The 17,845-nt window shown below is 41.8% G+C and overlaps 1 protein-coding gene across 4 annotated transcripts in view; it reads left to right on the top strand.

Moving 5' to 3' along the window:
- LOC141086301 (zinc-regulated GTPase metalloprotein activator 1B-like) overlaps nt 1-7,662 on the top strand; it is a 347,538-nt gene extending 339,876 nt beyond the window's left edge. For all 4 annotated transcript variants that reach the window (XM_073572259.1, XM_073572258.1, XM_073572261.1 and 1 more), the window contains 2 exons: nt 1,062-1,185; nt 7,427-7,662. In XM_073572259.1, the coding sequence (XP_073428360.1) occupies nt 1,062-1,185; nt 7,427-7,485 (183 nt within the window). In that variant the 3' untranslated portion in view covers nt 7,486-7,662. The remainder of the gene's footprint in view (nt 1-1,061; nt 1,186-7,426) is intronic.
- The last annotated feature ends 10,183 nt before the right edge of the window (nt 7,663-17,845 follow it).

The raw sequence follows: 17,845 nt of genomic DNA, 5'->3' as shown, positions 1-17,845 counted from the left end.
ATCTAGTACAATTAATATACTAACATAGCAGCTATAACGGTGCAGGTTTACATGTGTACAGTGCCACGGGCCGTTAGGAAGGGGTGGGAAGCTTCTGAGCTTGCACAGCTTAAAAGGAGTCCATTACCCCCAAAATGCATTTTAAATGGCCTATTTAGTGTTGTAAGGTACTTAGCCCTATACAAGCCATACTAGCACTGTACCTTTTATTGGTACGGTGCCTGTGAAAATAACTTTTAATTTGTATGCAAAATGAAGGGCCCGGTACACCCGTGGTCAAGAATTTGGTGCACTGTTACACCTCCTCTTTTGCATATTGGGAGCCTTTCCCTGATTGACGGGCGTGTTCTGCTTTTGTTTTCTTTTTGCCGATGCCTCTCGCTATACTAATACACTCGGAAGTGTAGCAAGCGGCTTCAGATTCAGAGACGCTCGCTACACTTCCAAGTGCATTAGTGTGGTGAGTGAGGTAAGTAGAAAGAAGACAGGGAAGACAACACACCCCGTTACTATGTGTAGAGCTGGGGATATGCAATGTTATCACCCACGTGCACACATGCCGGCAGTAGTCACAGTGCTCACCTTGGGAAGAGATAAATGTTAATCAGAAATGGGGGATGGTCCCCAATATGTAAAATAAAGGAGGCATAGCGGTGCATTAAACTCTTGGCAACACCAAGGGTGCATCATAGCCCCCGCATTTGCATACAAGTTAAAAGTTATTTTCTCAGTCATGGTAAAAAAAAAAATCCCACAATTTGAAGAACAGACAAATATTGCCTTTGTGTTTTTTACCGATATCACCCAATATTGTTGGCAAAAAAATGAAAATATGACAATAACATAAAAATTAGGCCCCACATATGAAAAGAAAAACAAAAATGATTTGAATATCTGATTGATAACATTTTTTCACAGTTCTTTTAACCATATTTCTATAACACAAAAAAAAGACCTGAAAAATGGTGGTAAGGTCAAACCCTTTAAGAGTGTAATATTTGTACATATGCTTACTTGAATGTTTATTTAAATCTTGTTCTTGATGATTTCTGTATGTGTAGGGTTTGGTGGCGGTAGACAATAAGCACCAGCAGGTGATTGTACAAGGGGTTCATGAGCTGTACGACCTTGAAGAAACTCAAGTGATCTGGGAAGGAGAAAGACTAAATCGGATGGTGTTTATAGGTAACTGGGTTGTTCGGTTTCTTGTTTGATGTGATAGTCTTCTCTTTCTTTGTTGCAAAAAAATTTTCTAGAAACTGTAGAAAACTATACTATGTTTTATACTTAAATTTTGGTTTTTATTGCTTTATTAACTAAGATTTTCAACTTAGAGGGGGTTATCCAGGACTGTATTTTTTATTGTTGGCTAACTACCTTCTTGTTCTGCCCTGCAGAGACCTCTGCCAGCACAGAGCGGTCACAGACTCTGTGGCTTACGCTGACGTCACAGCCACAGAGCAGGAGCTTCTCTTTGTCTGTGCTCTGTTGATGGAGCATGACTGCCGAAATCAATGCTGATTGACAGCTGGCTTCCCGCTGCCTAACTCTGGTTAACCATCTGTCAATCAGAGCAGCTTGGAAGAGCTGCCCTGTTAACGTGGAGCAGCTGACACGCCGGCAGGCGTGGTCATTGACTACTTTGACTTGGCTCCAAATAGAACAGATATGTAGTTGCTAACTAGTTAGCAACGACCTGCTTGTTTGTTTTTTGGCTTATAGTAAAAAAAATAATTTACAGTAGTCCTGGGTAACCCCTTTAATATTAAGAACTTCTGAACATTGTATAGAAATTAAACAAGGAAGAGCAACATCCGAGGGGTTACTTTGATCAAGATAGGATAGAAGTGAACACTGGAAATATAAATATTATATCCTGCATGTCTGGGTAGATGGAGGGTAGTTGGGGAATTATTTTGTTTTTCAATTTTCTTTTTCATTCCTTTCATCTTGAAAATGAAAGGAAAGAAATTAAATCTGAGAGTTTGTACACTAGGTGCATATAATTTTATTGTATAATTGTAGATGCTAAAATCAATAAAAAGTTTTGTTAAACATATTAGGAACTGCTAATTCCCAAATTTGTGTTGTCTAGTGTAGTAAAATACGGTCCTAGCCACATAGCACCAAAATCACTATGTAGGCATGTATTATAATGCTAAAAATGCCTTTTCAGCTTAGACTATTCTAGCATAAAGATAAGACTGGCCAGTATTGGGTATTATATTATAACTGTACAGAAAAATAAGAGCCAACAATGCAGGAAATCTGATAGGAATGTTTTAATAGCAAATCAATGTCTAAAGATTAGTAAGCCATGTATTAAAAAGCCATTTACGATTACGAAGTCATTAGCGCCATTGTGCTCTGTTTTTCTCACTCCCTCCAAAAAATGTAATATTTTTTCATTGACCCCCCCTTCCTAAAATGGGGCCATTAATCATAAACTCATTTGACAAATACAAGCTCCCTTGCAGGTGTTGACAGCAGTCAGTAACAAAAATCGCTGTGTCCTTGAAATCAATATAGAGTTGTGTGGAAAAAGTGTTTGCCCCCCCCCCTCCGATTTACTATTCTTTTGCATGTTTGTCACACTCAAATGTTTCAGTTCACCCAACAAATGTAAATACTAGACAAACGTAACACAAGTAAACACAAAATGCAGTTTAAATGAAGGTCATTATTAAGGGAAAAAGAAATCCAAACCTACAGAGACCTGTGTGAAAAAGCGATCGTCCCCCCTCCCCCACCCTCCGTTAAGACATAAATTAACTGTAGTTTTTGGAACGCTCAGTTCAAATTCACTAGTCACAGGCAGGCCTGATTAGTGCCACACCCGTTCTAAAACAATAAATCACTTAAATAGGACCTGCCTGACAAAGTGAAGTAGACCAAAAGCTCCTTAAAAGCTAGACATCATGCTGCGATCCAAAGAAATTCTGGAACTAATGAGATACAAAGTAATTTAGATCTATCAGACTGGAGCAGGTTATGAAGCCAATTTTCAAGCTTTAGAACTCTGGTGAACTCCACTGAAAATGTGAAAGCCATTATCCACAAATGGCAAAAACATGAAACAGTGGTCAACCTTCCCAGGAGTGGCCGACCATCCAAAATTACCCCAAGAGCACAGCGACAACTCATCCAAGAGGTCACAAAAGATCTCACAACAACATCCAATTACCTACAGGCCACACTTTCCTCAGTTAAGATCAGTGTTCATGATTCCATAATAAGAAAGAGACTGGGCAAAAATGGCCTGCATGGCAGAGTTCCAAAACAAAAAACTATTGCTGAGCAATAAGACTATAAAGGCTCATCTCAGTTTTGTCAGAAAACTTCTTGATGATCCCCAAGACTTTTGCTGAAATAGCACGAAAAGAGGACTTAAAAATCCTCCAATAAGAAGAAGAACAGCAAAGAAGCAGAAAGGTTTACCCGTCCAGGCCTCCAGACAAATGCATTATCAGGATGCAGTGGACCCATATAATTAAGATGGCAACACAGGTGCAAGAATACCGATAAAACAACCGCTCACAGCCTACCAATACATGGAGGGCGCGGCTGCCTGGTGTGTTAATGCACAACAAAAAACTTGTATGCGGCGCTGTTCACACTATGGCAATGCACAGCATCCAGGCTAACAGCCTAGTAGTGACACCCTTCTATTAGCTCAGGCGGGCTGCCCAGCGCTATCAAAATGCATGCTGTGTGAACAGACACCGCAGTTTACAAGACCAAATGGGCCCAACTGCACCCTGACTAAAAAGTGCAATAATACATTAAAAAATGTGGAGTATTAGCTGATATTTTGGCTAAAATACGTGAGCCCGTAACCTGCGCCAAAGGTCTCCACGTTTAAAGGTCCCTAATATTGGAGGATATTTACCATATTTTTCGGACTATAAGACGCACCGGACCATAAGACGCACCCCAATTTTCAGAAGGAAAATAGGGAAAAAAATAATAATGTGTCAAATGGGGGTACGTCTTACAGTCCGAATTCGGCTTACCTGGGAAGGGATCCGGCACAGGTGGAGGAGTGGTCACAGGGGTCATTCAGTGGTCCAGGCTGGTGCGGTGGCGGCGGCTCTGTGCTTGGGCAGCTGGGCTGTGCTGGGGCAGCTGGGCTGGGCTGGGGAAGCTGGGCTGTGCTGGGGAAGCTGGGCTGTGCCTGGGCAGCTGGGCTGTGTTGGGATGGGGCAGGTGGGCTGTGCTGGGCTGGGCTGGGGCAGGTGGGCTGGGGCAGCTGTGCTGGGCTGGGGCAGGTGGGCTGTGCTGGGCTTGGGCAGCTGGGCTGGGCTGGGGCAGCTGGGCTGTGCTGGGGCATCTGGGCTGTGCTGGGGCAGCTGGGCTGTGCTGGGCTGGGGCAGGTAGGCTGTGCTGGGGCAGGTGGGCTGTGCTGGGGCAGCTCTGCTGGGCTGGGGCAGGTGCGCTGTGTTGGGGCAGGTGGGCTGTGCCGGGCTGGGGCAGCTGGGCTGGGCTGGGGCAGGTGGGCTGTGCTGGGGCAGTTGTGCTGGGCTGGGGCAGCTGTGCTGGGGCAGGTGGGCTGGGGCAGGTGGGGTGAGGGTGGCGGCGGGCTGTGCTCCGCTGCAGGGGCGACTGCTCCGCCGGCATTTCCACGAAGCCCGGAGGCCCCCGCACATCCGTTGCTGGCTGCTGCCATGTTGCGATTTGAATCTCGTCTCCCGAGATCTCGGGACGAGATCTGAACCTGCGCATGCGCCGTCCCCGGATCGACGGCCATCTTCCCGGAGGCCACCGCAACATGGCAGCAGCCAGCAACGGATGTGCGGGGGCCTCCGGGCTTCGAGGAAATGCCGGCGGAGCCCTCCACGGAGCACAGAGAGCCACTACCCCTGCAGCGGAGCACAGCCCACTGCCACCACCGCACCACAGAGCCCCGCGGGACCCGCACCAGCCACCAGCCATGGATGGATGTAAGTTTATTGCGACCATAAGACGCACCCCCCACTTTCCCCCAAAATTTTGGGGGAAAAAAGTGCGTCTTATGGTCCGAAAAATACGGTAAGTCCTCTTTTTGTGCTATTTCAGTGTTAGGATTTAGTATTAGGGACCCGTAAACATGGAGACCTTTGGTGCAGGTTACGGGCTCACGTATTTTGGCCAAAATATCAGCTAATACTCCACATTTTTTAAATTTTTTTTGCACTTTTTAGTCAGGGTGCAGTTGCGCCCATTTGGTCTTGTAAACTGCGGTGTCTGTTCACATGGCATGCATTTTGATAGCGCTGGGCAGACCGCCTGAGCTAATAGAAGGGTGTCACTACTAGGCTGGGCCTGGATGCTGTGCATGGCCATAGTGTGAACAGCGCCGCATACATGTTTTTTTGTTGTTCATTAACATACCAGGCAGCCGCCCCCTCCATGTGTTGGTAGGCTGCGAGCGGTTGTTTTATCGGTATTCTTGCACCTGTGTTGCCATCTTAATTATATGGGTCCACAGCATCCTGATAGTGCATTTGTCTGGAGGCTTGGACGGGTAAACCTTTCTGCTTCTTTGCTGTTTTCTCCAAGACTTTTGGCAGAATACTCTGTAGACTGATGAAACAAAAGTTGAACTTTTTGGAAGATTTATGTCCCATTACATCTGGCGTAGAAGTATCACATCATTTCAGAAAAGGAATACCAACAGTAAAATATGGTGATGGTACTGTGATATTCTGGGGCTGTTTTGCTGCATCTGGACCTGGAAGACTTGTTGTGGTAAATACTCATGAATTCTGCTGTCTACCAAAAAAATCCTGAAGGAGAATGTCTGGCCATTTGTTCGTGACCTCAAGACATTGATTCAAAACACACCTGCAAGTCCACCTCTGGCTTAAGAAAAAGAAAAATTAAGACTTTAGAGTGGCCTAGTCAAAGTCCTGCCCTTAATCCACTTGAGATGCTGTGGCATGACCTTAGAAAGGAGGTTCATGCTCAGAAACCCTCCAATGTGGCTGAATTACAATTCTGCAAAGATGAATGGGCCAAAATTCTTCCAGAGCGTGGTAAAAGACTCCATTGCCAGTTATCACAAGCACTGGGTTGCAGTTGTTGCTGCTTAGGGTGGTCCAACCAGTTATTAGGTTTAGGGGCAATCACTTTTTCACACAGGGCCCTGTAGGTTTGGATTTATTTTTCCCTTAATAATAAAGACCTTTATTTAAAAACTGCATTATGTGGTTACTTGTGTTATCTGTGTCTAATATTAATATTTTTTTGTTGATCTGAAACATGCAAAAGAACAGGAAATCAGGAAGGGGGCAAACACTTTTTCACACAACTGTAGTATTTTAAAATTACCTGTCTTTTTACATGCCGTCCTGTCCTAAATTGTTAATGGCACAGGTGCTTGTGAACATGTACAGTAGGAAGTTTCACACCCCCTTTTTTGTTTTATGAAAATGTACTCTTCACTTTGATGTAATACTTTATATACCAAGGGTGCTGAAGTAAGAAGAGGCTGTTCACACTCCTGTCCAGGCTGTCATTCTGAACTAATACTGGAGATATCAGGTATGTTGAGGTAAGAAGAGGCTACTCACACTGCTATCCACCCTGGAAACTCTAGTACTACAGAATGACAGGGTGGACAGCAGTGTGAGCAGTGTTTTCAGCTTCTCTATTATCTCTAGCAGTAGATCAGATAGACATGGTGGACAGGATCAGAATATCCACTAGGAGTACATCATCCTTCACACAAAAGGACAGAACTTTCTACTCACAATCACCTGTCCTATTAACATTCTAGGATAAGTTTCTGTAACAAGACTGCCATTTTAGTGTACTATAACGATTACCTCACTAGACAAATTGAGTGTGACTTGCTATTTGAAGGTAATTGTGAATTTATTAACAATTACATTTTCTTTCTTTAATTATATTTTATTGCTTGAGAATTCATTAATGTATAATTAAAGGGGTTGTCCAGGACTTAATACTGAATGTTTTTCTCACTCCCTCTGAAAACTATTAAAAACTTGTCATCAAAATTTTCCTGTGTATCCAATGGGTTAATTTGATTTTGTTGTGCGCTAATCCTACACATTTGACATCTGTGGGACAGGTCTTCAATATGACATTTTTGGGGTCCGGCACCCACTGATCAGCTTATATGTGCACTGGCAATGGCCAAATATATGTGATGTATGAGATGGAACACAGCAGCCGCTGCCGAGCTCTGTATTTTATCTTACATTCATTTGCTGTGTTTCACTTCGCTTATCTCTGGCCGCTGCTAGGCATGTGACCCCACGATCTCATATTGATGACCTATGATACAGATAAATCATAAGTTTGCTTTTGGACGACCACTTTAAAGTTGTTGAAAGGGATCCAGCAGAACCCTGGCAGCCCATTGACAGGCAGTAGTTCATGTCATGAATATCATCAGTAAAAAAATGTTATTTTTTGTTTTTAGGTAGACATCTGGATAAAGACATTCTCAAACAGCTTTTTGAATCTACCCTGAGAAGCTGACACTTCCATTCCTAATAAAGATGATTGTTGATTGGCGTTTTTTCCTAAAACACGGTTTTGCATTTCTAATTACTGGTTGTTAAAAACCGTGCTCCATTTTATCTCTAGATATGTAGTTTATTTTTAATAATAAATGACATCTGTAATAAAACATAAGTTATGATTTCTGAGATTCCACACAGGATCTAATGTACTTATTGATGCCGCCTACACCGGTACAGTAGCTTGAAAAGTATTCATACCCCTTTTTCACATTTTTTTTTACCGTTACACCCACAAACTTAAATGCATTTTATTGGGATTGTGTATGCTCTACCAACGCAAAATCACAAGTATTTGTGAAGTGTGAAGGAAATGATACATGGTTTTCTAAATATTTTTAAAATAAAAATGTGAAAATTGGGACGTGCATTTGTATTTAGGCCCCCTGAGTCAATACTTTTTAGGACGACCTTTCACTGCAATTACTTCTACAAGTCTTTTGCGGTTTGTCTCTACCAGCTTTGCACATCTAGAGTCTGACATTTTTGCCCATTCTTCCTTGCGAACTCACTGTTGCTCATTGAGATTGGATGGAGGGCATCTGTAAACAGCAAACTTCAAGTCTTGCCACAGATTACCAATGGGATTTAGGTCTGGACCAGTCGCTTAAGACTTTTGCAGCCTCTATCAGATTTTGCTCCAGGAATGCCCAGCTCAATCCATCTACCCATAAACTCTGACCAGCTTCCCTTTCCCTGCTGAAGAAAAGCATCCCTACAGCATTATGCTGCCACCACCATGTTTGACAGTGGGGATGATGTTTTCAAGGTGATGTGCAGGGTTAGTTTTCTACCACACGTAACATTTTGCCTTTTTCAAAAAAAGTTCTACTTTGGTCTCATCTGAGCAGAGCATCTTCTTCCACATGCTAGCTGTGTTCCCTATAATCTGCAAATGGGACTTCTTAGGCTAGTTTCACACTAGCGTTCAGCAGAGCTGCGGAGGGCTGCGTAGTTCCTCCTTGAAGCTCCGCCCACTGCCACACCTCCTCCGTTCAGCTCCGCCACGTCTGCATGCGGCCTGCGTACCTATCTTTAGCATTGGTTACGCAGGCCATGCGGATATATGAGGATGCGTCCGCATGCATTGTTTTCCTCTTTCTTAAAGGGGCCACGCGCGTTCCTCTAAAGTGTCCCCAGCCAATGGCTGGAGGTCTCTTTCTATTTAAACCGCCTCTTCCAACATGGAGGTGCCTTTGCAATGTTGTGAGTTTGTTCCTAACACGCTTGTCAGTTCTCAGGTCCCTGTACTTGTATCCGAGTCTGCTGTACCCGCCAATGCTCACCTCAACGGCAGCAGAGTCAGCTGCATTCGCCAGTGCTCACCTCAACGGCAGCAGAGCCAGCTGCACCCGCCAGTGCGTACCTCAATGGCAACAGAGCCATCTGCACCCGCCAATGCTCACCTCAACGGCAGCAGAGCCAGCTTCACCTGTCAGTGCTCATCTGTCTGTTAGACTGTCCTGTCTGCAACTGCGATTCCTGCCATCTTCTCCACCTTTCTGCATCTGTTGGACATTTCCCCGGGCCATTCCAGCTATCCACTCCTAGGGGTCAGCCGCCATCTACCCAGGTCAGTCCTGAAGTAGCACCTGGATCACCTCCCTTGTCTCTCCACAGACTGCGGTGTCATTAGCTACTGCGTGTCCATGGTGGGATTGGGTGAGGCTCCTAGTCATACCCCTTCATGTCTTACTTGGGCTTTGGCACAGTGATTCCACCACCCAGCCGTTACACCATCCTCTTTTCAACTTCAGCTTTTTTTTTTTTTACAGATTATTATATGTGCATCAAGAATTTGTTGAAATTTAATTAAATCCATTCTTCCCTTGAAATGTTCCCCCGTGCCAAAACATGATTGATCCACCCCCCATGCTTAATGGTTGGCCATATGTTCTTTTCCTGAATTTCTGTGCCTTTTTTTCTCCACATACCTTTGATCATTGTGGTCAAAGAGTTCTATTTTAAATTTATCAGTCCACAGGACTTGTTTCCAAAATGCATCAGGCTTGTTTAGATGTTCTTTTGCCTACTTCTGACGCTGAATTTTACAGTGAGGACGCATGAGTGGTTTTCTTCTGATGACTCTTCCATGAAGGCCATATTTTGTGCATGTGTCTCTGAACAATAGAACAATGTACCACAACTCCAGAGTCTGCTAAATCTTTCTGAAGATCTTTTGCAGTCTAATGCATGTTCTGATTTGTCTCTCTAGCAATCCTAGGAGCAGCACTCACTGAAATTTTGCTTGGTCTTCGAGACCTTATCTTGACCTCCACTGTTCCTGTTAACTGCCATTTCTTAATTACATTTCAAACTGAGGGAAGGACAACTTGAAAACTTGATATCATCTTATAGCCGTCTCCTGCTTTGTGGGGCTCTACCATTTTCATTTTCAGAGTACTGGGCAGCTGCTTAGAAGAATCCATGGATGCTGTTTTTTGCCATAAGGTTATATTAGGCTGGGTTTTTGTAAAGCTGGGAAATTTGCATCACCTGACCTTTCCTAACGATGATAGTGAACAAGCCTTAAGCCTCACAGGCTAATTTAGTTTGGAAATCTTGGTCTAAGTTATCTGAGCACACAAATCTCCAAGGGTGCCCAAACTTTTGCATTGGCCCATTTTACTTTTTGTAATTTTGAAAAAGTAAAAGATGAAAGTAAATATATATATATATAAATGTGTGTGTGTGTATATATATATATATATAGTTGTGGCCAAAAGTATTGACACCCCTGCAATTCTGTCAGATAATACTCAGTTTCTTCCTGAAAATGATTGCAAACACAAATTCTTTGGTATTATTATCTTCATTTAATTTGTCTTAAGTGAAAAAACACAAAAAGAATTGTCCTAAAGCTAAATTGGATATAATTCCACACCAAACATAAAAGAGGGTGGACAAAAGTATTGGCACTGTTCGAAAAATCATGTGATGCTTCTCTAATTTATGTAATTTACAGCACCTGTAACTTACCTGTGGCACCTAACAGGTGTTGGTAATAACTAAATAACACTTGCAGCCAGTTGACATGGATTAAAGTTGACTCAACCTCTGTCCTGTGTCCTTGTGTGTACCACATTGAGCATGGAGAAAAGAAAGAAGACCAAAGAACTGTCTGAGGACTTGAGAAACCAAATTGTGAGGAAGCATGAGCAATCTCAAGGCTACAAGTCCATCTCCAAAGACCTGAATGTTCCTGTGTCTACCGTGCGCATTGTCATCAAGAAGTTTAAAGCCCATGGCACTGTGGCTAACCTCCTTAGATGTGGACGGAAAAGAAAAATTGACAAGAGATTTCAACACAAGATTGTGCGGATGTTGGATAAAGAACCTCGACTAACATCCAAACAAGTTCAAGCTGCCCTGCAGTCCGAGGGTACAACAGTGTCAACCCGTACTATCCGTCGGCGTCTGAATAAAAAGGGACTGTATGGTAGGAGACCCAGGAAGACCCCACTTCTTACCCCGAGACATAAAAAAGCCAGGCTGGAGTTTGCCAAATCTTACCTGAAAAAGCCTAAAACGTTTTGGAAGAAAGTTCTCTGGTCAGATGAGACAAAAGTATAGCTTTTTGGGCAAAGGCATCAACATAGAGTTTACAGGAGAAAAAAAAAAGGCATTCAAAGAAAAGAACACGGTTCCTACAGTCAAACATGGCGGAGGTTCCCTGATGTTTTGGGGTTGCTTTGCTGCCTCTGGCACTGGACTGCTTGACCGTGAGCATAGCATTATGAAGTCTGAAGACTACCAACAAATTTTGCAGCATAATGTAGGGCCCAGTGTGAGAAAGCTGGGTCTCCCTCAGAGGTCTTCCAGCAGGACAATGACCCAAAACACACTTCAAAAAGCACTAGAAAATGGTTTGTGAGAAAGCACTGGAGACTTCTAAGGTGGCCAGCAATGAGTCCAGACCTGAATCCCATAGAACACCTGTGGAGAGATCTAAAAATGGCAGTTTGGAGAAGGCACCCTTCAAATATCAGGGACCTGGAACAGTTTGCCAAAGAAGAATGGTCTAAAATTCCAGCAGAGCATTGTAAGAAACTCATTGATAGTTACCGGAAGCGGTTGGTCGCAGTTATTTTGGCTAAAGGTTGTGCAACAAAGTATTAGCAGAGGGTGCCAATACTTTTGTCTGGCCCATTTTTGGAGTTTTGTGTGAAATGATCAATATTTTGCTTTTTGCTTCATTCTCTTTTGTGTTTTTTCATTTAAAACAAATTAAATGAAGATAATAATACCAAAGAATGTGTTTGCAATCATTTTCAGGAGAATTATCTGACAGAATTGCAGGGGTGTCAATACTTTTGGCCACAACTGTATATACAGTGTGTATATATATATATAGTGTGTGTATGTGTATATATATATATATATATATATATATATATGTAGTGTGTGTATATTTATATATATATATATATAAGCAATACCTTATTGAAGTGCACGCTTTCCCAACCAGTATTCAATTGGCATAGCAGGATGAGTAGCAAAAAACAGAAACTGCACATGAAGCAAAAAAAGTGAACTTTAATGCCCAATGGCGTGGCAATGTTTCGGATGTGAAATCCTTTTTTCAGGCTTTTTTTTTAACTTTTCTTTTTACTTCATGCGCTGTTTCCCTGTTTTTTGCTACTTATATATGCACAGTGTATATATATATATATATATATATATATATATATATATGTATGTATGTGTGGGTATGTGTATATATATATATATATACAGTGTATGTATGTGTGTATATATATATATATATATATATACATCGTATTTTTTTGATTATAAGACGCACTTTTTTCCCTCAAATTTTTTTTGGGGGGGAATGGGAGTGTGTCTTATAATGCGGATATACCCTACCAGCCGCAGTGGAGTAGGGTCCCAGGGTCGCTGCTGGAGTAGGAAAGAGTGATGCGTTGTTGCAGGCTGGGATGAGGGGGTGTTCCGATGTGCCCGGCTGCGGGTGAAAATGACTGGTGCTCTGGTGTGGGGGCAACGGCATTTTGTGAAAGCCCGAATGCCCCCGCATATCCATTACTGCGATGCGGTGGTCTCCGAGAAAATGGCCGCCGGGGGCGGCGCATGTTCAGATTGACATCTCGGCAACCACATCTCGTCCCGAGAGCTCGTTGCTGAGATCTCAATCTGAGCATGCGCCGCAGCCATTTTCCTGGAGCCCCCCACACATCTATTAGTGCGATGCGGTGGCCTCTGGGAAAATGCAAAAAGAATTGTGTCATCTTTAACTTTAGGCTTTTTAGAGATTATTATTTTCTTCAACTTGCTTAACTGTTAATTTTAGCCTAAAAAGATGTAGTGTAATACAGGAGGATAGCAGATATACTATAACGTGGGGATAGGAGTGGTACTGTAACACAGAGGGATAGAAGTGGTACTATAACATAGGGGGACAGGACTGTTACTGTAACATGGGGATATGAGGGGTAATATAACACAGGAATAACCTGTAATATATATATTCTCTGTGTTGAGTTTTTCCTCCAATCAGCAAATTCCCTGTTGTTGCTAGGTAGAATTAGACTGTGTACAGTCATGGCCAAAAGTTTTGAGAATGACACAAATAATAATTTTTACAAAGTCTACTGCTTCATTTTTTCTAATGGCAATTTGCATATACTCCAGAATGTTATAAAGAGTGATCAGCTTAACAGCAATTACTTGCAAAGTCAATATTTGCCTAGAAAATGAACTTCATCCCCCAAAACACATTTTAACATCATTACAGCCCTGCCTTAAAAGGACCAGCTAACATTGTTTCAGTGATTGCTCCATTAACACAGGTGTGGGTGTTGATGAGAACAGGGATGGAGATCAATCTGTCATGATTAAGTAAGAATGACACCACTGGACATTTTAAAAGGAGGCTGGTGCTTGGCATCATTGTTTCTCTTCTGTTAACCATGGTTATCTCTAAAGAAACACGTGCAGTCATCATTGCACTGCAGAAAAATGGCCTAACAGGGAAGAGTATCGCAGCTAGAAAGATTGCACCTCAGTCAACAATCTATCGCATCATCAAGAACTTCAAGGAGAGAGGTTCCCTTGTTGCCAAAAAGGCTCCAGGGTGCCCAAGAAAGACCAGCAAGTGCCAGGACCGTCTCTTAAAAGTGTTTCAGCTGCGGGATCGGCTACCAGCAGTGCAGAGCTTGCTCAGGAATGGCAGCAGGCAGGTGTGAGTGCATCTGCATGCACTGTGAGGTGGAGACTCTTGGAGCAAGGCCTGGTCTCAAGGAGGGCAGCAAAGAAGCCACTTCTCTCCAGAAAAAACATAATTGACAGACTGATATTCTGCAAGAGGTACAGGGAGTGGACTGCTGAGGACTGGGGTAAAGTCATTTTCTCTGATGAATCCCCTTTTCGATTGTTTGGGACATCTGGAAAACGGCTTATTCGGAGAAGACCAGGTGAGCGCTACCACCAGTCTTGTCTCATGCCAACTGTCAAGCATCCTGAAACCATTCATGTGTGGGGTTACTTCTCAGCCAAGGGAATGGGCTCTCTCTCAGTCTTGCCTAAAAACACAGCCATGAATAAAGAATGGTACCAGAATGTCCTCCAAGAGCAACTTCTCCCAACCGTCCAAGAGCAGTTTGGCGATCAACAATGCCTTTTTCAACATGATGGAGCACCTTGCCATAAAGCAAAGGTGATAACTAAATGGCTCAGGGAACAAAACATAGAGATTTTGGGACCATGGCCTGGAAACTCCCCAGATCTTAATCCCATTGAGAACTTGTGGTCAATCATCAAGAGACGGGTGGACAAACAAAAACCTTCAAATTCAGACAAAATAAAAGCATTGATTTTGCAAGAATGGACTGCTATCAGTCAGGATTTGATCCAGAAGTTGATTGAGAGCATGCCAGGGAGAATTGCTGAGGTCCTGAAGAAGAAGGGTCAACACTGCAAATATTGACTTGCTGCATTAACTCATTCTAACTGTCAATATAACCTTTTGTTACTCATAATATGATTGCAATTATATTTCTGTATGTGATAAAAACATATGACAAACACACATAAAAACCAGAGGCCAGCAGATCATGTGAAAATATAATATTTGTGTCATTCTCAATACTTTTGGCCATGACTGTAGAGATTGTCCCTATGTTCCTCCCGTAGCTGGGCTCTGTATTAGGTTGTTTTGCCCTTCTTCAGTTTAACCTACAGCAGTCATTACTCAAGACTCATGTGTACTCCCCTGTACAGATTACTCCTTTTCACCTACTGTCCATTGTAAACTAATATAAGATTTTGGAAGAAAACAGCATTGTTTCTCCTGGTCTTTCTACAGTTGCAGGGGCGGTCAAGTTAAACCTATCTACGGATGTCTGGTGGTGTGAGTACAAGTTATACAATTATCTAAGAAGCTGATCACAGGTCAACGAAAAAAAATTTTTTTTCTGGTGTCCAAAATATTTTAATGAATTTGGGGTATTTTTGGGGTGCTGATTCTGAATATGTCATCAGTTTTGCCAGATTGGCTCAAGTTTTTGAGATTTTTGGTATCTTATTTATAGCACTTGTTGGTAAATGCGACGCATCATCTCATTAATTTCTTTGGATTAGTACTTGAACTGAGCAGTTCTCAATATAGTTTTGTGTTAATTAGTGTTCTAAAAGTTTGTTCATAGCTTGATTTTTGCACTAACTTTATGTTGTTGTCTGTTTTCCAGTGAAAAGCATGAACTCATCATGAAGAAGTTGTCTTAACGATCCAGACTCATTCTGTTACATTTGTGGTGAATATACACTGCCAAAACATAGAAGAAACATAACACACTTCGTAAAAAAAGTGTATTTTGCCTATTTTGGGGTTATGCTTGGGGACCAAGACAAGTTTTGGGCACCACACATAGTGTGCAAAGCATGTATCGAATTATTACGAAAATGGAGCAAAGGACAAAGAAAAAGCTTCAAATTTGGTGTTCCAATGGTGTGGAGAGAGCCAAAAAATCATCATGATGACTGTTATTTCTGTGCAGTGCAAGTGCAAGGATTCAATAAGCATAAGAAACGAAAATGGGAGTAACATGGAATCTGCAAGAAGGCCTGTCCCTCATTGTGAAGATGTGCCTGTACCTGTGTTTACCATAAATAACAGTCATCATGATGATTTTTTGGCTCTCTCCACACCATTGGAACACCAAATTTGAAGCTTTTTCTTTGTCCTTTGCTCCATTTTCGTAATAATTCGATACATGCTTTGCACACTATGTGTGGTGCCCAAAACTTGTCTTGGTCCCCAAGCATAACCCCAAAATAGGCAAAATACACTTTTTTTACGAAGTCTGTTATGTTTCTTCTATGTTTTGGCAGTGTGTATTCACCACAAATGTAACAGAATGAGTCTGGATCGTTAAGACAACTTCTTCTTGATGAGTTCATGCTTTTCACTGGAAAACAGACAACAACATAAAGTTAGTGCAAAAATCAAGCTATGAACAAACTTTTAGAACACTAATTAACACAAAACTATATTGAGAACTGCTCAGTTCAAGTACTAATCCAAAGAAATTAATGAGATGATGCGTCGCATTTACCAACAAGTGCTATAAATAAGATACCAAAAATCTCAAAAACTTGAGCCAATCTGGCAAAACTGATGACATATTCAGAATCAGCACCCCAAAAATACCCTAAATTCGATGAAATATCTTTGGCACCAAAAATGCTGTTGACCAGTTAGAACGCTTGGAATTTGCAGCCATTAGGAAGAGGCAGAATAGCATCCATTTTCGACTGCATCAGACAGCGGTGATTTTCTCAAATATGTGTTCACCAATCAATATGAGTGGGCAGAAATGATGTACAGGAGCAGGGTGTGTCGGTGCTGGCGCTGGCTGTGAGGACAGTGCAATGCATCAAGGGGTTAATTTAAAAAAAACACATGGGAACCTGACTAATCGGGAAGAGGAGCATGTGAGCAAAATGAACCAAAAATCTACAGAGGTGAAGGTAGAAACAACAATGAAACGTCTGTGGTGGTCTATTTCGTTATAATCCACAACAAATTAGCATATAAACAAAGATTTTAGGGGTTGGGAAAACCCTTTCAGATTAAGATTGACAGGTGCTAAATGAACAAAACCTATAGTAAGAAATGAGACTTTAACATGGTCTATTCTTAAATTGTACCTAAAATACTTGTTTGTTTGTTTTAAAATAAGTAGTGTATATAATATACTTTGTAAAATATTAACTAATCAAAAAAATGTCCACAGGACCAGGGAAGAAATATCAAAAGTGCAATCATATAATCCCTTTAAAAATATGAAACTTTAATAAATTGAGGTAAAAAACACCCCCCTAGTGCAATAACACAATTAACAAACTCTATACAATAATAACCTACGATAGCCCTACTCTAGCCTGCTATCCCTTCCTGACAGTGGAGGTTGGCACCCTAAAAGATACAATTTGGTGCCCCCACTCCGCGGCGACTGTCCCAGACTCGCCCTAAATGACCCTTATAAACTACAGGTGGGAAAACAATAAGCAAATAAAAGAGATGAAAGATAGTGCTTAATATAATACACAGGCTATTAATGTGCAAAATATATAAGACAGGCTATTACATGTAAACAAAGAAACCTCTTTTATAACCAATAGATAGCAGCAAGTCTTGTCTTTTTGGATATTAATAGACCACAGAAAATATAGATTCCATAAGCTACCAGTAGATAGTGGCAGTCTTGTCTTTTTGGGTATTAATAGACTACAGAAAACATAGATTCCATATGCATTATCAAATAAAGTAAAAAAAAAACCTCTCTGCAGTAAAATCAGACAAGCACAGACAAGAGGTAAAAAATAGCGTGGTTCAATAAAGGAACATCAGAATTATATCCATATTGGTTCCCATAGAAGGCAATGGATGAAACCTATTGCCAAAAAAAAAAAAATTATAGAAAAAGCTGGGGGTTAACCCAAACTTAGCTTCCAGCCTCGACGCGTTTCCCCGTCCACACGGTTCATCAGGAGGCACAATAAGGAACCAGCCAATTCATGGATGTGAGGTGTCCAGATACAGAGGCAAACCTGTCCAAATGCCATATAGGACTAGTTTATATATCTTATCCAGCCAAGACAGACACACCCACATTTCCCAGGTCACACTAGGTCATAGATAGTCTCCTTAATGAATTTGCTCAAAGAAAAAAAAAACTCCCCACACATCAAACCCTATTTCCAGCGGTATGATTCAAAAAGGGGATAGAATGATATTATGTAAAAAGCAGGAGACATAGAATGAATTAAATACCTGAAATATACGCTGAGTGTTTCAA

Source organism: Dendrobates tinctorius, unplaced genomic scaffold, assembly GCF_039654945.1.
Source record: "Dendrobates tinctorius isolate UK_male_01 unplaced genomic scaffold, ASM3965494v1 ptg000031l, whole genome shotgun sequence".
NCBI lineage: Eukaryota > Metazoa > Chordata > Amphibia > Anura > Dendrobatidae > Dendrobates > Dendrobates tinctorius.
Note: the sequence above shows the minus strand (reverse complement) of the source record. Positions and strands in the feature narration are given on the sequence as shown.